The sequence below is a fragment of the Microtus ochrogaster genome, chromosome 18, assembly GCF_000317375.1.
Source record: "Microtus ochrogaster isolate Prairie Vole_2 chromosome 18, MicOch1.0, whole genome shotgun sequence".
NCBI classification, from domain to species: Eukaryota; Metazoa; Chordata; class Mammalia; order Rodentia; family Cricetidae; genus Microtus; species Microtus ochrogaster.
The window spans coordinates 33,344,052-33,363,707 of record NC_022020.1 but is presented as its reverse complement, the minus strand read 5'-3'; the positions used below and the strand labels follow the sequence as shown (position 1 = coordinate 33,363,707).

Sequence of the window (19,656 nt, the reverse complement as noted above, 5' to 3'; positions counted from 1 at the left end):
AGCAACTGTGGAGCCGCCGAATAGTCTCCCTGTAGCTATATCTTCCATCTACTTCACACACACAACAGAACCCAAGGCCAATCTACGATGATTTCTAACTTTTCAGCCTCTTTTGCCTTCTCTAGCCTCATTCAAACTTTTTAAAGTCAAACAATACAAATTTTCAAAGCATTCATTCCTGAGCACATCTTTACAGTGATTACTCAATTGCAGGGATACTAGACATTATAGTGGCTGCCGGATATAGCAAAGATGGATGCAAATAAGCCTGTGATGCCCTAAATATTTTATCTATAAATATTTTTCAAGAAGATTATAAGCATTTTAGACCTTGGAAAGAAATAAATGATAAAAGTATCTCTTATAATATCCAGGATTAAGCTTGTTGTGAAAGAATAACATTCAAGCAAGCAGGGACAGAAACACTGGTCTATCAAGGGGTTTTTGGTGACAAGGCTCAAACATAGGGTCTTGTCAATGCTGAGTTACACTTCTGGCCCTATCACTGAGTCAGCAATATTACTGCTGGACTATATCATTCTCATGTATACACATGAGATGTATATATATATGTATGTTATATATAACACATACATGTTAAATATATAAAAGAAAAATGTAGATATGCTATTATTATTTTGACTATGTACATAGTATATAATATATTTTAGAAATAATTAGAAAACTCTAAATTATTCATCAGTACTCATCACAGGGCCGACAAAGCAATCCACAGCACATCATAAAATAGGATAAGATCCAGCTGCAAGAGAAGAATGAGCTAGGTCACTAGGACCGATGGGAAACACCTCCAAAATGCATTAAGGAATAAAAGCAAGTTATTTTTGTATACAGATATCAAAATATTTGATTTTGAAATTCCAAAAGAATGCATAAGACACCTCTGAGAAACAGACTAAGTATACCTAGAGGGTAGCTGTGCTGTCGGAATTATGTTTGCCACTTGTATTTGCTACTTTGTAAAACCACACAAAACTATATGCGATATTTTGGGCATAGTCAGGGAGGATCCACATGCTCCCTGTAGAAGTGTGAAAGTCAGCGTCTCTCCGGAGTCCTTTACAAGGAGAAAAGAGCCGACCAGCTAATGAGAAGGTAAGCCTCCCCCACTGTCCAGGAGGCAGGCAGGTCACTAAGAGTCCATCCTCAGCTAACCTTCTGTGGGGCCGGGCTTCACAAGTGACAAGAAATCTTAATTTCAATTTGTATAGAACTGCATAATCAATCTCTGAAATCCAAGTTTGAAAGAAATGAAGAGACATTCCTTCCTAAATGATCCAAAGAACACTAAATGTTTCCCCAGTGCTATTTATCACAGAACTGTATTACCAAAGGAAAATACTTTCCAATTTAAAGTATAGGTCCTGCCAGTCCTCTGAATCCCATAAGAACCAGAAAGACCATTTGGCACTCCAAGGGGCTTCCTTTCTCTCTTTTTCACTCATGTTTTCGTAAGTCTAAAAATACTAAACAACTCATTTTTTATAATAAAGCCGCTGTGAACTCTATATTCAAACTTTCTTAAGGATAAGACTTTCATTTATATTTACTCTGTCAAAAAATTATCTCCAGCTCTACTGCAAGGGTGAGGACAAAAAGAAATGGCTCCAGAAATCATGATTCTGCTTTTCTTGCTCTTTAACCTTGAGGCAGGAGGTAGAAAGCTATTTCAGCCAGCATCACAACAAATTTCAAATTGAATTAACAACAATCCTTATAGTCACTTGGGTTTGTCAAAAGATGGTGATTCCACAGGCATGTATTAAAGTTTGTTTATTTATATATTCACGTTATTCCTGCATTTCTTTTCTGGATTTGCTGATCGCTGCAGAAAGCAAAGACAGACAGGAATTTGGAAAAACCCAATATCTGCTTAGCCAGACCTTCCCCCAGTCTGTTCGACTCTATATAAGCATTATGACAAATTAAAGAAAGTGGGGGTGATTTCATTTGTGGTTGTGAGGAGAGAAAGCAATTAGGAAAATGAACTATATATGTAGCCCTTGCATTGAGCTGTCTGTGGTACTGAAAAAGGACCCCAAAGCTGACTTGTACCACGCTGTGTTCCGCTCTAAAGCCTCCCCACCACACTATTTTAATCCGAGCACTTCTACCCATGAGTCACCTGAACCATTTTATGTTGCCACATCGTGTATAAACATTTTATCAAAGGTCACACTGAGTCTTGCTTTCCAAGGTTCTCCGTGAAAATGTCAGGGCCTCCGCAGGCTTGATTAAGGGATTCTCGTGGACAGACAGTTAGGACATCAGCTAAAATGCTTTTCCTCAGTGCCGTGGAAAAACACACCACGCACCAGAAACTCACCCTGGCTGGCTGTCACTATCAAATCACCATACTAATTTTCCAAAAGGAAGAAACAAAAGCTGTCATTTTTGATGATATCTTACATTCAAGAACAGGCCCCCGAATGACAACACAGCCTCTGTACTTGCCACCTTATCTCAGAGATAAGTCAATATATTCTGTATTCTTTATAATAAGCCCTGAAGTGTCCATTAGCCTAAAAAAGCTACTTGAAAGAAATACACTTCCCATAGTGATAGAAATAACATTAAAAGGAGGGCAGAGCTACTAATTTTCCACGATGATCATAATCACACACTCAGTTTCTCTGAGCTTCAGGGCAAAGTATTAAGTTTTTTGGATAAATGAGACGCTTCCTACTTTTTCTGGTCCTTCTTGACCTCCAGCTCAGAGTTTCCACATATATTTATTACTTTCCATTTTGTTAAAATTTTAAGAACTTTAAAAATCATGGTGTTTTTAAATGATGTGTCTGTGTGTGGATATGTGCAGGGACCAGAGGAGACCTGAGGCCCTGGATTCCCCTGAAGCTGAAGCTACAGGCAGCTGTGTGCCACGAGATGTGAGAGCTGGGCACCCAAATCAGTTGTCTCCAAGAGCAATATGTGCTCTTGCCTGCTGAGCCAGCCCTCTCACCCATATATACATTAAGGAAGCATTGTATATGAGACTATTAAAAGAGAAAATCCTCTTTATAAAATAATGACGTTTTGTAAAAGCTGTGTCCAAAATAACTTAGTATTATTACCTAAGTCTCTACCTTGTAGTAAACATGGCAGACTTAAGAGCGGCACACAGATCATAAGCCCAACTTTACAACCTAACATTTTGTGATGTTTGTGTTTTGAACAGTATTCTCCAGAGGACCAAGCTGTGTCCCAGCTTTCCTCACTTATGCTGAACTGTCTAGTCAACACAGTTATATATACAAATTAGCCAATGAGGGCAATGTTTCAAGCATAAAATAATCTGTTAAAAATAATTGTATTCATCAGTGTCTGTTCATTTCTGGAATTCTTACACCGTATCAAAATTCTAGGACACATATTTAATACTGGGCAGCTCCTCTTATTTCTGAGTGAGGTCAAAAATCTCTCTATAATTCTTTTTCAGTTCATGTTTTTAAGAAGACATTTTGTTCCTCAGGAGAACACAAGTGGCCCTCCACTCCCACCCCATGAATGCTTGTTTAGATGTGTGCTTTGGGCAGAAGAGTCAACACTAGGAAATCTTAAGAGTAATAAAAACCATAATTGATCGGCAAGCTCTCTCAGCATGGATTAAACAAAACCACGCTGTTCTCCACACAAAATATTCTAAGTCATTTAGTTCTTAAAAATCTAGAAGAAAATCTCCAAGCAGCATTTTAAGCTTAGCCCTATTCATACACCAAAGGTGTCTGTTCAGAGGGGAAACACAGGTTAAGCCCCTCTGTATTGCAGGACTCTGGGCTAGCAGCAGGAAGGCTCATCAGGAAAAAGGCCAGAAGAAGCCAAGAGGGCAGCACCTGCTTCCAACTTGGGCCTCTTACCTCCAGATCTGGCAAGGGTACTCACTTCCTCTGACTGTCCCTCTGTGTAAACTAAATCAAAGAATCATTTCTTATCTTCCATTCTTCAAGTCAAAATGACTCAGGCTTAAAGTGTTGCAGAATACCACGAAAGACTTTTTGGAAGAATCTCAAAATCTCACCGTCATGCGGACTGCACTAAAGATGATTCTGTAAACTGTCCTAATATTAAAATTCAACCCCATGCACCTTAGTCTACCACTACGCACTCCAAATACTCGCTTTTTACCCTCATGCTCTAAACATATCCCTTCAAAAACACACCTGTCAAAGTTTTAACAAACAAGGAAGCAAAATGAAGTCGTTTTTCCTCCTCTCTTGGAGTTAGCTTTATCTCTATCCCATTTGGACAGTCATTAAGATTGAATTCTTCAGCCAGGCATGTTGGCACACACCTTTGATCCAATCACTAGGGAGGCAGAGATAGGTAGATCTCTGTGAGTTCGAGATCATCCTGGTCTACAAAGTGAGTTCCAGGGTTACAGAGAAAAACCCTGTCTTGAAAACCCAAAAACCAAAACCAAACAAACAAAAAGATCAAATTCTTCTATCTTTACTGTGAATTTAGTAATTACTAATTTGAAGATAGATTAACTTAAACTGATCATAAACTGTCTGAAAAAATGCACACAATATTTTATTTTTTAAGGCATCCTACATCTGTAGGTTTCATAGTACTACCCATGACTAATGATAGCTCAACAGTAGTCTTAGAAAATCTAAGCTTGAAAATATCAATCTAGTTTTTTTTTAATTCTGTAGTTATTTAAAGCCCTGAATTTTAATACTTGCTTGAGTGTGTTGACTGTGGGCTAGAGGAAACAACCGAGACTTTTTTTTTAAGTGGGTGATGCCAAACTGAACAGATCAAAACAAATGTTTTCTTATACAAGAGCTCATGAGGGTCTTGAAGTGATAGTTAACATGTAACTATTGTAACCAGTGAACTAAATTAGTAGCTATACACACTTTATGAACTAAATAAGACACTGGAAAATGTGCTAAAGAGAAGGGACAGTGCTTTTCTCACGTTGGTGTGGTCTAGCAATACCGTGAACTTATTTTCTTATGTTAGAATGATAGGCAATACCGATGGGCACAGCCTCCACTAATGACTTTCTCATTAAGAAAAGGTGTATCAAGAAAGGACACCTTGCTACCCAGATTCTGGATAGTGTGTATCTCTCCTTTTAAAGACATGTAACCGATGGAAGTGGATCCACCTAAAGAAGTTGAGGGAAATCTTAAGACTCTACCAAATATCTCTCAGAAAGAAAAGTGGATCCACCTAAAGATTGAGGAAAATCTTAAGACTCTACCAAATACCTCTCAGAAAGGTCTGCCTGTTTATATGCTGTGTTGATTGGTTTGTTTTTTTTTTTTTTTTAATTTCTGCACGGCAGGTCCTGACATAACACAGAGTGTGTCTTCTTGTACCTCAAGCAAGGTCACAGCGCTTGGAAAAGGCCCCTGCTGTCCTCCTTTCCTTCCCCCTACTCTGTCTGCATTGCTTTGGGTCATTCAAAAAACATCGGAGCCTGTGTTACCTGTATTTCCCTGGCGTGGTACACGATGATCAGACCGAGCAGGATGATCGTGGAGAGACTGATAAGGCATTTCAGAGCTAATGAATACAGCGACGCCTGCAACACAGTTAGATGGAACACTTTAAGAGAGAAGCACTTTTCAACCACCTTCCAGGCCATGGGAGTCAGCTCCGAGCACGTGGACCTGAACTCAAGGTAGGGGACGTGGGTGGGGGGCAATCAGCCTTGGCTCTGAGATGCAGATTATCTGGCCTCAAAGCCAAGTGAGAGGAGCCAGGAACAAGGGAAAGCTCAAAGCTTGGCTGTGGGGTCGGCACCACCAAGGACTAAAACAAGACACCTGACTCGCTAAAGGCTAGAGAAGTTTCTCCGGAGTTTAAGCGCTTTAGGTTGAAAGGTGCCTCCGAAACTTGAGCACCCATAGAGGAACACGCATGCTTTCCCTACCGACTCCAGGAGCCACTTATTAACAAGCCTGGATGCGATGGACTTTCAGCACCCGGAGAACTTTCCTCTCCGAGTTGCCCAGCAGACTATGGCTGTGCGTGCTAGCTGCTTCTGCTGTTCCGATGGGCACTCTGATGTTACCGGGGACACTTGCGACCCGGTAGGCAGGGGGTTCCCGACGGCGCCCATCCCTACCACCTGGCTCCCACTCCGGGAGGGTACTCAGGGGCTAAAGCCCGTACCTTGTCGTAGGCGCCCCACGACAGCTCGGTCTCGATGACCATGACCACGATGCCGAACATGCCGAAGATGAGCGCATAGTCGCTGAGCCGCTTGCGCTTCTCAAACAGGGCGCGCCGGTGGCCCAGCTTGTAGCCGATGTTCTGGTTCTTCTTTTTGCTGGACTTGGTACCGCTGCTGCTGCCATGCCCGCTGCCGCCGCCACCGCCGCCTCCGGTGCTGCCTCCGCCGCCAGTTCCGTAGAGCGCCAGGTTGTTGGAATTGTTATGCTCCGGCTTAGACACCACGATCTCCGGGGCTGAGGAAGAGGCGGCGGCGGCAGCAGACGGGGAGGACGCACCACCGCCTCCTCCTCCGACGGACGCGGGGGGCTGCAGGGGCTGAGCCTCGGAGTCCATCTCGTGCAGGTTCCGGCGGGACGAGCTCAAGTTGCTGAGGGGACGCATGACGCCCCCGTTGTACCTGCAGCTGCTCATGGCTATTTCGGTGAAGGGGTTGCTCTCGCGGCGCGCCTGGGGTTGGTGATGCTGGTGGTGCGCCGGGTGCGGGTGGTGGTGGTGGTGCGAGAGCGGGGGCCCGGAGCCCAGGCTGCCCAGGCTGCCTGTGGGGCTGGCGGCGGGCTGCAGGCTGTGGCACTGGTGGTACTGGGAGGCGGACGCGGGCTGCTGCGCGTACTGCTGCCGGAGCGCACTGGCATGGCTGGACGGCGTCAGCTCGCTCACATTGAGCTGGCTGCCCCGGCGCGACGAGCAGCAGCAGCAGCACGAAGAGCCCGACAGCGGCGAAGAGGTGCGGGTCCGGAAGGCGCCGCCGGGCGAGGAGGTGCGGAGCAGCAGGGACAGGTTATCCCCCGCCCCCGCCCCCGCCGCTGGGGCACCGGAGGAGGCGCAGCTGTTGCACCGGAGGCATGGGCTGCTGCCACCGCTGCCCGGCTGATGGTGTGCGAGGTGCGGGTGGTGGTGAGGGTGCGGGAGGGGCGCGAAGGGCGCGCACGGCTTGTCCTGGCTCTGTTGCTGCTGCTGGCAATGCAGGTGTGAGGAGCGCGGCGGTGGCGGCGGCTGCTCTGGGAAGAAGCCGTGCTGGAACTGCAATGGGGTTTCCATGTCAGGGCTGTTAAAGCTGCAGGGAGACCAGGCGGTGGTGCACCCTGCGCAATGCGTTATGGTCGGGAGCGGGGACTCCTGCTGCTGGTGCGAGGAAGGGCCCATGCCGGCTCCGGTAGAATCCAGGCGGCGAGTCCGATTGGTTGGGCGCACCAAAACAATGGGCATGACATCACCTGCGGGGACCGAGACTGAGTTTGCGGCGCGCGCGGCTTAGGGGACCATATGTGTGTGAGAGAGTGGTTGGGAGGGGAATCTGCAGAATGAAAACCCCAGGGGGCACAGGCCAGCTCCGACTGGGGTGAGGACACTCGAGGGCAGGGATTCCACCTGCGGATCGCGTGCGTCCGAGATCATGGCTGGGAAGACTGAGCTCCCCCACGCATAGCGGCTGGCTGCAGAGGTGGGAGAGAGAGCGATGCCTCTCGCTCTACTGTCACAGGCCCCCGACTGGTGCGGGACACGTTAGCCCGAATGACCTGCCTGGGGCACTGCAGCACGTCTGGCCACTCTGGTCATGGGGCAGGCGCCAGTACTGTGCGAAACCCGAGCCACTCTCCCGCCCTCTCGCCTTGTAGGGCTGCAAGACAGCACCTGCTAGCCCCACTTCCTCTCCCCCATCGTCCTGCCGAGAGTGGGCTGCAGGCTGCTGGCCAAGTAACTGCGGGGGCAAGGCTTTGGGTAGGGGGTAAAAAAAATAAAAAAAAGTTTGGCGACTGCCTATGCGAATGCATCAGCGTTGGGAGAAAGCCAGCCGGATGCCTGACTTGGCCTCTGAGGGATCATATCCAACCCCTAGCAGGGATCTGTCCCTGTCCGCTAGCTCACAGAGTCCCAGAATCGGGACTGGCTGCGCTGTCTCTCTTAGAGGAGAGCATTGCGGCGCGGATAGGGTTAACCTCGCGACGCCCGGGCAGGGGGAGGAGGGGGCGGGGCCAAAGGAGGGGATCCCCGGCGTCCGGGGAGGAGCCCGCTCGGGTTTCCCGGGTCCCCCTGGCGGGGGCGGAGGGCTTTCCCCACTAGCGCCAGCTCACATTTGCGCGTTCTCCGGAACATGAGGGGCTAGCGCCCCTGGCCGCCGGGTCCGGGGCTCGGGCGCTCAGGCAGTCCAGCAGCCTGAGTGGGTAGGTCCGAGGACTACCTTGGTGCTGCAGACGAGCCTTGTTCAGGGTCTGGGGGCTGCTCAGCCACCGCAGACCGCCAGCTTCTCTGGTTTTCCTCCAGACCTGCAGTACAGACACAAAGCAAAGGCGGGTCACTAATGCGCAGACGCCAAGCATCTTCCTTGTCGTGGCCAGACTGCAGCGGCTGGGCGAGGGGCCTGGTGAAGGTTGATTGATGCCAGTAGCCATCTAACTGCCAATTAATGCCATAGTGGTGATTCGACTGAACAATCGCTGCCCTTGGACATGGAGTTTCACTAGACTTAGATGTAATGAATAATTATACTCTCTAATAAACCAGTAAAGTTGCACTTTGCATTTTACCATGGTGTGTCCTTATTGAGCTATACACAAATAAAACGGCAGGAGGTCTTTTTGAGGGCTCTTGATTAATACTCCGTCATTAAGGCTATCATTTGTGTTTCTTTGTGAATTTAAATTCCTGTCTTCCTAAAGGAAAAAAAATAGATGAAATTGGCCAATAAGATATTTCAATTTTAAATTGTGATTTCAATAGTTTTTATGGTGGAGATTGCTAACAGATTAGATCAAGACATTAAAGCGAAAGCGGATCGCTCTCATTAGGTAATTGGAATTCTCAGCGGGATCCAGTTTCTTGACATTCTACTCAGCAGCTGCCCTAAAGTTGCTTACCAGGTATCGGCTTGAAAGTGTGTGTGTTTGTGCTCAGTGCCATTGAGTGAATAATTTATTTCTGGATATTCTTTGCAAGTGTGTAAAGCAGTTGAGAATTTTCGTGCACACAAGGAAATAGATTGAGAAGGAAAAGGGGTAGAATTGCATTTAGAGCTATAATCCTTGACAGGAGATCATGAATAATTGGGGATTGAATTTCTTAATAATCTTGGTTAAGGATTGAATTTTAGTGGCTGAAAAATCAAAGGCATTAATCTTATTATCTAGTGTGACTGTTTTTTGTTTTATAGCTTCAAAGTGGGAAACGAATCGTGTTTAGATTGAAGAGATTTGTTGAATTTTGAGGGCAGCTGGTAGTGCACATATGCACTACAGAAAATAATTCCAGTGGAAAAAGGGTGTGGTTGTGCATGCCTGAAACCCTACACCTGGGAGATGGAGGCAGGAGGGACAGAGTTCAAAGCCATCCTCACATACAGAAGGGGTCTGAAGCTAGATTTGGTGACATACACAGAAGTACGTTGAATTTAAAGTGAAAGCTTCCATTTGTTCGCCCTTTAAATCCACCCAATATGTATCAGTGCACTTTGCAACAAATTGTACAGGCTTCTTTTTCATTGCTCTTCTGCGATGACTGATTGAAACATTTGACTAGTCTTTATCTCTAAATGCTTCAAAGAAGTATATCAAAAAATAATATGTTCATCGCCTCCTCGTAAATTTAGAAAAGATTTCATAGACATCTCCCCAAATAGCACAATAGCTGTTACTCATTTTAAATTATAAGGTTCTAGACTTACTAAAATGCCATCAGGAAAATAAAAGGTGCATCCCCCTGCGTTCAGCATAAGCTGACTTTCTCAAAGACCACACTGAAAGCTTCTCAAGGGTTTCAGAAACAAAAGGGTAAACAATATTGAACTTGTGCTTTCTCTTTCCCTCCCTCACCCCCCTTCCCATGTGTGAGTGTAGACATTGATTTGGAGTGGGTTACTGAGACATGGAGTCCTCACTTTTCTCAAAGAAGATGTGCAAATTTAAAAAAAAAAAAATGAGGAACCTCAGGAACACCAAAACTCAGACTGACCTACTTCAGCATGGTGAATATAAGAGCTCGTAAAATAGTAACGTCAAAGTAATTGTGCATAGAGAGATGGAGAACAGGCCAATGGGACACTCACTATCCTTCCATTAGAGTAAGCTGATCACAGTTAATGATACCTTGCTAGGACATGCCTGTGCCTGAAACAGACCAGAAGTCCTGGTGAAACCGTGGACTTAGAAACGCAAGAGCTGTCCCATCTTTAGATGGCTGAACCCCTCTGACAATTGCTATAAGTCATGACAGGTGTCAGATTAAGACACCCTTGTTATCAGTGTTTCCTCTGGTAGACAACCTTTTAAAGTTCACATGCTGATGTTAAAAATGCAGTTACTCTGACTTCATGGGAACCTTTTCCTTATAGCAGTGGTGCTTAGCTTGTGGGTCTTGACTCCCAAAGATCATTGGAAAACACAGATATTTACATTATGATTCATAGCAATAGCAAAATAACAGTTATGAAGTAGCAACAAAAATAACTGTATGGTTGGGGGTTTCTATAACTGTATTAAAGGGCCACAGCCTTAGGAAGGTTGAGAAGCACTGCTCTGTAGGAGCAAAGTGAAGCCACTAATGCAGACAGACAGTACTTTTGATGTGGATGGTGTTTAGCCCTCACACCTGGAGTGAGAGGGAAAGGAACGAGGGAGGAAAAAGAGGGGATGCTTAAAGCAGAGATCTGTGGTCTCCACTGAGAAGCTTTCACAGTTAGATTTCTTCCCCTTCCTTCCATTAAGGCAAGCAAGTGCTGGAATTCCACTAGATTAACACCAGAGGTCACAGTCACCCACAAAATGCACTTGCAATCTAATCAATTAAGCAGCGTCTCTCCTTTATCTTCCTTTCTTTTCCTTTTTTGACTATAATCTCTTTTTTCTTATGCCCTCTTAGAGTGTTTCCTTTTCCATATTGGTCGTATGTCAAGCTTGTAGTCAGGCACACACACTAACATAACCGATTCGTAAACACACAGTCATAGAATGGGCTTCCCCAGCCACAAACACCTAGTTTTAAAAGCTTCAAGTTGGTTTACTCCAGTCTTAGTTTACTCAAATTCCTGTTGTGTTCATTTTTATTATTTTCTTCTATACAGGATTTGTCTGTACTTTCTCATTCATTGTCCATTAAAATGCAGGACTCTCTTGACCTACATATTTGGTGTTTATTTCCAACAGGCAACCAAAACAAGAGAATATAACATCTGTTTCCTACACTGCATGCTTGGAGCAGAACTTGGAACTAAAAAGTGAACATTTTTGAGAATTATTTTTTATTGCCTGACTGAGTCAATTATTTGATGGTACTGAACCCAAAGGCTCTGATGTGATGCTGCCTCTCTGAACTCATTTTCCTTAGCAATAGATTGAGGAGAATGAGGACAGCAGCAGCTGTTTCCTTTGTACAGCTCAGTTTTCCTGAAAGGTCCACAAAATCTAATTTTAAATCATAAATTCCCTAGTGTCACAATTAATACATTGTATTTGAGGCAAACAGTAAAATTATATTTATGTTTGATGCATGAACACATGTCTGCATCATGATGATAAAATATTAAACCTGGAATAATGAATTTTACAAAGGCTAATAAATCATGTTGGACCATAGCCATTAATTTAATTAACCCTTCTAATGATTTTTTTTATTCTCTTCAATGTCTTCCTACTATTTCTCAACTTATTAACCTATCTACCAGACAAAAGGTAAAATATTAATCTTGTTAGCAGAATTGAACTCGGTTACTTATAAATGGATGAAAAGGCTGAACTTATTGTGGATTTCTTAGTTATATATCCCTTTGCCATTAGAAACAGAGAGGGGGGAAGGAGGATGGAAAGGGTGGATCACTGTTTGAAGCCCAGTGGATTGTACAAAATTGTTTTTTATGTACTGTTTTATTTGTATCTCACAAACACCCAGGGAGAAGTCAGAGGTTTTATTGTCCTCTTCATTTTGCTGATAAGAACATCTGAGATATTGTCTGCCCTACCCAGGGTGACGCTGTTGAGAAACAAGGACAAGCCAGATCGCTTAACAGACTTTGGGTCTGTGTGGTTGTCATTTTCACATCGTAGGGGTCTTGCTCCACTGCAGAATTAAACACACGGGTTTCATTGACTCACTCAAGAATAGATAGTGGTGCCTCTGAATGTTTTCTCACTGGCTCTTTTGTTTCCTGTGGTCTTAATCTAAGTGTGGAGGAAATGGAAGTACTTTATTCCTGCTGGTCTTAGGGCCTAATTAAAAATATATTATATTGAGAGATACAGGAATAGAAGTACTTTTCTTTTTAAACAAACAACAACATGATTCTGATATGTTCAGCAATACTCCATACTCTTTCAGTGACTTTAGTGCCATTCTGGGCACTCATTATTTGAGGCTATGTCCATCAAATAAATAAATAAATAAATAAATAAATAAATAAATAAATAAATAAATAAATAAATAAATAAATGATGCAACTATGGAGGGTTATTTTGCTTGTTATTATACAGATGAGAAGGAGGAGGCTCTTGGTCTTGCAACTCAAAGGACTTTCCCTATTGTCATACTTGGGCCCACCCCGTGTATCATTCTTGCTTCCCTTCATAGCAAACTGATGAAAACCAGAGAAAAGAGACAGACTTTACATGACATGGAGAGACCTGTGTGTCTCCCAGATGGGGTAGAGAGCCAGCAAAGTGGAATCAAAGATCATCATTTTAAAATAGCTCTAAATACTGAAGGCACAGTAAGTCTCCCCCACCACTTTTTCTTGATCACAGCCCTGCAGATTAAGTCACCTCTTGCTATTCAGTAACCCTAGATGTGTCTGCTTTCTCTTTCCTTATTTCCCTTTCATGTATCGAGCTTATACAAATTCCCAGATCCTCTTTCTTTATATTTACCTCCCTTTCTGTAATTATTTGCAAGCTTCCATAATTGTCTTAGCAAAGGAGAGGGTTGATGCCTTTCTAGTGCTGCTGCTAAGAAGAAAAAGAACCATGGTCTGCAACACTGAATTTTATGGAACTATGTCACCAGGAGGAAAGCTCTGATGCTAACACTTGTTCAGGTTCTGGACCCAGTCCTCATCTGCACAGCCAGATTCTTCTTTAAAATGGCTTTTATTTAATGCTGCTGTTGTTTTATGAGTGTAAAAGTGTGAATGAAAAATAAATAAGAAGGAAAGGATGTAGTAAGGAAAGGATGTAGTAATTCAAATGTAATTGGCCTGCCTAATCTCATAGGGAGTGGCACTGTTTCGGGGCTGTGGCTTTGGTAGAGTGGGTATGGCCTTTTTGCAGGAAGTGGGTTACCGTGGGAGTGGGCTTTAATATTGCTCAGTGAGTCAGTTGATTTCATGTTTTCTGCAAGATGTATTACTCTCAACTCCAGCACCAAGTCTGCCTGCATGCCACCATATTCCCTGTCATGATGATACTAGATTGAACCTCTGAAACTGTAAGCAAGCCACCCCAATTAAGTGTTTTCTTTATAAGAGTTACCTTGCTCATGGTGTCTCTTCACAGCAATAAAAACCCTAAGATAGGAAAGGACATGACTGTTCCTCCCTACAGTAGAGGGGAAAGTTTATTGTATGGTGTTTCTTTTTTTTTTTTGTTGTTATATGTAATTTTACTATGTTAAAGTGAAAGCCTTTCTTTTTTGTTTAAACAGAAAAAGGGGAAATGGTGTAGGAGGTCCTTTTGTATTTGTATTGCTTTCATTGGTTGAATAAAGAAACTGTCTTGGCCTTTTGAAAGGGCAGACTTAGGTAGGTGGGGAAGACAGAACAGAATGCTGGGAAGAAGGGAAGTGTGGCAGACGCCATGATTCTCCTGCCTGAGACAGACTCTGGTTAGAATCTTTCCCGATAAGCCATGACCTAGTGGTGATATACAGATTATGAGATATGGGTTAAACTAATATGGGAGAGTTAGCCAATAAGAGGCTAGAAATAATGGGCCAGGCAGTAATTTAATTAATACAATTAGTGTGTGGTTATTTCGGGTGTAAACTAGCCGGGAGGGACTAAACAAAAGGGCCCTGCGCTCCTCACTACAATTGTATATATGGGAGAGGGCATAGTCAGAGGCAGGGACATCTGGGAGAGTCCATGACAAGGCAGACATGGGCCATGTGGAAGACAGGGGGAAGGGAAAAGAGAAGGAAGAAAGGGAGCCATGTGCAGCATCCAAGAGGCCAAAGGACCAAGAGGTGGAGGGTAAGCAAATGAATTATATAGGGAAGAGCCTCTGGGGAAAGGGCAGTCCAGCCCCTGGGCTGGAGAGTTCAGGGTAGAGGGCAGGCTACACAAGCCATACGCTATAATTGTTAGGTACTGGGGGATGTTGGGAGAACCTGGCAGCCAGGTATGCTTTGATATGTTAAATAGGAACCTCAATGTTTGTCCTTGGTTTGAAATTTAACAAGGTAGATATTTTATATTTATAAATATGCACGGTTCTCTTGTTTTCATAGCTTGTTTAAAATAATAAAATGTTTGAAAGTAGCCACATTACATTATTAGGATTGTAGCATGCTTTCTACTTGCGGTCTATATAAAATGGTAGCGTTAAAGAGGAGAGATGATACTGACGAGCTCTATTTAGAAATACGATTCCTCTATTGGATGGAAATTGTTAATATATATCAGAAATAGGTTCTATATGTTACATATTTTAAGCCTTAGAGAAACTACTAAGAACACACACAAATTAAGGGGAATAACTATGGAATTAGATGTTAGAAAATATCAACTTAATTCAAGGAAATAGGAAGGAGAAACTCAAAAATCTATACAACATATATAATGTTAAAAATGTCACAATCACATATGCCTTTGATAAAACACCCTGAGTAAAGTTGCATAGGGGAAAAAGGGTTTATTTTAGCTTCACAATTCCAGGTGATGGCTCATCATTAGGGAGAAGACGACGCAGTAGGAACTTGAAGCAGCTAGTGACGTCCATAATTAAGAGCACAGAGAGAATGAGATTCATGCATACTGTTACTTTGTGCCCTGTGATCACCATTATAGTGTTCAGAATTCCCTACTAGGGAATGGTACCACCTACAGTAGGCACCTTCTTAACATTATCAAGCTATTTCCCAACAGAAATGGTGCAAGTCAACGTGCCCTAGACAAATCTTTATAAAGACACTTCTCAGATGATTTGATATTATGTCACATTGACAAAGTTATCCATCACACTTATGCAATCACGTTACTAACAATGTCAAATATGAAAGGGTTAAACAAAAGCAAAAGTGGTTATCGAGAACTTATAAAGATACAACTATAACCTCTCTTCTGTAGATACACATTACAGAAATACAAGTAAGCTGAAAGCTCAAGGATATGCTATATAAACAACTATAAAAAAAAAAACAATCAGGAGCAGAAGGAGAGAGAGCACGAGCAAGGAACTCAGGACCACGAGGGGTGCACCCACACACTGAGACAATGGGGATGTTCTATAGGGAAGTCACCAAGGCCAGCTGGACTGGGTCTGAAAAAGCCTGGGATAAAACCGGACTCGCTAACATAGCAGACAATGAGGACTACTGAGTACTCAAAGAACAATGGCAATGGGTTTTTGATCCAACTGCACATACTGGCTTTGTAAGAGCCTAGGCTGTTTGGATGCTCACCTTACTAGACCTGGATGGAGGTGGGTGGTCCTTGGACTTCCCACAGGGTAAGGAACCCTGATTGCTCTTCAGGCTGATGAGAGAAGGGGACTTGATTGGGGGTGGTGGAGGGAAATGGGAGGTGGTGGCGGGGAGGAGGCAGAAATCTTAAATAAATAAATAAATAAATAAATGAATAAATAAATAAATAAATAAAACAAAATGGCTTTAGAATAATAATCAAAATGAAATTTTCATGTATATACATATGTAGAAAAGCCAAATGTATAATGCAATGTCAAGTTATCTAAGAAAACAAAACAATTACAAATTCATATGGATGTAGCAACAAATTCTAATAGCGTGAGACAAGATTAAAATAACTGAAAAGACAACCAAGTAATTCAACAGTGACAGGCAGGTTTTGCTGCCATGAGACATGTAACTAAGAGGAAGTCTTCAGGCCTCTGGAGCTATAGTTACAGGTGGTGCTGAGCCACCTGACCTGGGTCATGGGAACAGAATCAGGTCCTCTGGGAGAGTCGCATGCACTCTTACTGCTGAGCCGTTTCTACAGAAACATGGTATTGAAATTATTGTCCTTGTTTCAACTGAAGAGATAGGCATTATTGTCAGTCTGCTTGGATGGCTTGAACCCTCTACCCACACCATACCCTCAGAATATACCATGAGGCCCTACAAATATTACATGTTTTAGTTGGATCACAGAATACTCATTTATAATAACAGCTGCTTTTAATTTATTTCTATATGCACAGTTCTAATTTAATGTTTACTAGAGATGAAAAACGTATCTTAGTCACTAACTACATCTAAGAATTCTGCTATATAGCACTCTCTTATAAATAACCTTGGTTTCCAGAATTTAACCAAACACTAAGAAGAAACTAGAGCTCTTAGGAGTGCAAATTCAAGTCATGAAATCTGTGGTGGTTACTCCTAAGTGAGCCTTGGGCTTTCTGTAATCCTAATTGATTTTCTGACCCACTGCATATCAAAAGCTTAGAATAAAGCCAAGACAGACTTACTGGGTCTGATAAAATAAATTAACAACAGGGACGTGACTGCTCAAGAAACTAACTGTGTTTGTAAACAACAATGCTCATTACAATTTGTATACCATCAGAACTCACAGCACAATTAGAAGCAAATGGTCTTTTACACATTATTGAGCCCAAGTGCCATCCTTGAATTCACGATTAAACTAACATACCTGTCAATCGTAATCCTGGGTGACCAAGAAAACCTTACAACAGAGAGTTAAGGTTTGCCTATAATGCTAGCACTAGGGGTGGGAAGACAGGTGGATTTCTGTGACTCTTGGCCAGCATGGACTACACTGTGCCACTCTGTTCATAGTCTCACTAACAAGGCTACCTAAACATGAACTAAACAACAAAAAACAACAGATATGCTAATGGAAAGCCCGGGAAGCCTTAATCCTATCCAAAGAACTCAGGCAGCAAAGGAATGCTGGGGGCAGGAGGAAGTCTTCCCCAGAGAAGAGCACACCCACTGATAATCCAGTATGAAAGGTGAGCCTTAAAAACAAACATAGGTACCATTCTACAGCCCGAGCAGGCTGTGTTTGTGTACTGTAAGAATGTCTACATAGCAATAATTAATGAAAAAACAGACCATGAATTTGAAAAGAAGCAAGAAGGCGTATATGAGGACGTTTGGAGGGAGAAAAGGGAAGGGTGAAGTGGTGTAATGATGTTATAATAAACAAGAATAATAAAAAATACAAAATTCAAAGCAAAACAATAAAAATGAAAAAGAAAACTGTAAGTTACACACACACACACACACACACACACACACACACACACACAGTGTTTATAAGAATTACCTCCACAATCCTAAAACCATAAATGCTGGGGTCATAACCTTTATCTCACCATTTTGATTTTCTCCAAACAAATCTACGTTTCCCAGAATTTATGAAAATCGTATTTGCTGAGGCTCTACCATGAGATGATACATGAGGGTCACATGTACTGGTGAACTGAGATCCAGTCAGAAATCTTTTTGGAGGAATCTGTCCTCTTTAAGTTCCCAAACTACCCTATCCCAGCCCATGCCTGGCACCTAAGGCACAGGTGATGAAGAACATCCATGTTTGGCCTCCCCAGTCCTGCTCCAGTCCCTAGCATCTCTCAACGGAAGCTGAACTTGCTTTTCATGCTTCTCACAGCACTGTGCCTGAGGTGGCCCTTTAACAGGATGTGTGATCAAATGATTAAGAGGATTGGTAAAATATAATTCTGGCCATATAGTTGTAATGAAATATTACAAAACTATTTTGGTTTCTGCTTCATTCTCTGTTTTAATCAACAGCCGGTTCACATCATTATCAGCTAAAATGGAAAAGATTGAAAGTTCTTAAAACTTTCTTAACTTAGCCCTAAAACTAAAGCTAAGAATAGTAAAGAAAAAACCGTTACCATTATTATATTCTCCAGTACATTTTTTTCATTAATGATATATTTTATAGAAGTCATTTTAAAAACTTCTATAGCATTTTGTTTTATAGTTGTAGATGTTTTCTTTGCTAATTGGTGCAAGATAACGAGTTCATTTCCTGGGCTCTTTGACTTGGGAGTGGATAACTTTTGGAATCACAGTTGTCTTTATGTAAGCTGCAATGATCTCAAGTCAGTAGCTGGCGGCAGTCTATTGTGATACACTAAGCAAGTTATCTGATATTGAAAGCCTTCATTTATAGTCCCACTCCCAGGGTTTATCCCTACCCTCATTTTAGAATGCCTCTCACACTCTCTCTTCCATCCTCTCTTACAGCCCCAGCTTAACTTTCAGAGCTGAGGGTTAGACGCGCATCCATCTTTCTATAGGAATTTAGCGTCGATAAAAGTTTCCTCTATCAACTTCTACAGTAACTTGGATCAGTGATTCTCAACCTCTGGGTAATGACCCCCAAACCGTTGAGAAATATAGATACTTACACTATGATTCTTAATGACTTACATTACGATTCATAACACTAGCACAAGTAAAGTTATAAAGCACGAACAAAAATGATTTTATAGTTGGGGGTCACCACAAAATGAGGAGCTGTATTAAAGGTTCACAGCATCCAAAAGGTTGAGAATCAGTAGTTTCAATTAGAACTCATTTCCTAGAGATCAACTTCATTATACTATCATACACGAGTGTTGTTGTTTTTACTATAAATACTTCATTATGGTTAGTGAGCTGATATTTGCAGTAGAAAACATAGCATCAACACAAGTCTCTGTAGATGGTGAATGGATAAAGGAAATGTAGTATAGGCATATAGACAATACATAGATACAAAAGGAAGGAAAGCCAGCACTGTAATGGCAAGGATGAAACTGGAAGACATGATAAGAGAAATAAACCTAACACAGAAGAAAATACTTTGCTGTTTTCCTGATATGAGGAATCTTAAAAAGTCAAACTCATAAAAATCAAAGAGTAGAATCATGAGGATGAGGGACTAAGGTGTGTAGAAACTGGGATGGTGTTGGTCAAAGGTTCATTTATCCAGGATAATTCCTGGGCGTCTAATGTACAACATGGTGACTATAGTTAAGACTGATGGATTTACTCTTGAAACTTGCTAAAAGTGGATCTTTAATCACACACACACTCAAATTGTAATTTTTAAGATAATAGATTTGTAAATTAGATTATTTCATACTTTATGCATATGATACATAATGTATACTTTAAGTATTCTTCTTTGTAGAAATATATATATACCATTTTGTCTATTTCTATTTGATCATTTTTATTGGAAAATAATTCTGCTTAAGAAACCAAATTAACCAAGGGGCATAAAACACAACCACCATCATA

The 19,656-nt window shown here is 42.4% G+C and overlaps 1 protein-coding gene and 1 long non-coding RNA gene across 3 annotated transcripts in view; one reads left to right on the top strand and one right to left on the bottom strand.

The window, feature by feature from the left end:
• The window catches only part of Kcnn2 (potassium calcium-activated channel subfamily N member 2), a 130,785-nt gene extending 122,316 nt beyond the window's left edge, over positions 1–8,469 (bottom strand). For both annotated transcript variants that reach the window (XM_005356064.3, XM_005356065.2), the window contains exons 1-3: positions 8,289–8,469; positions 6,154–7,430; positions 5,465–5,560 (exon numbers count right to left, since the gene is read on the bottom strand). In XM_005356064.3, coding sequence (XP_005356121.2) covers positions 5,465–5,560; positions 6,154–7,430; positions 8,289–8,310 — 1,395 coding nt within the window. In that variant the 5' untranslated portion in view covers positions 8,311–8,469. The remainder of the gene's footprint in view (positions 1–5,464; positions 5,561–6,153; positions 7,431–8,288) is intronic.
• On the top strand, positions 7,422–8,733 carry LOC106143999. The gene is made up of 2 exons (XR_001229113.2): positions 7,422–7,657; positions 8,479–8,733. It is a non-coding gene; the product is annotated as an uncharacterized LOC106143999 (long non-coding RNA).
• Positions 8,734–19,656: the final 10,923 nt, after the last annotated feature.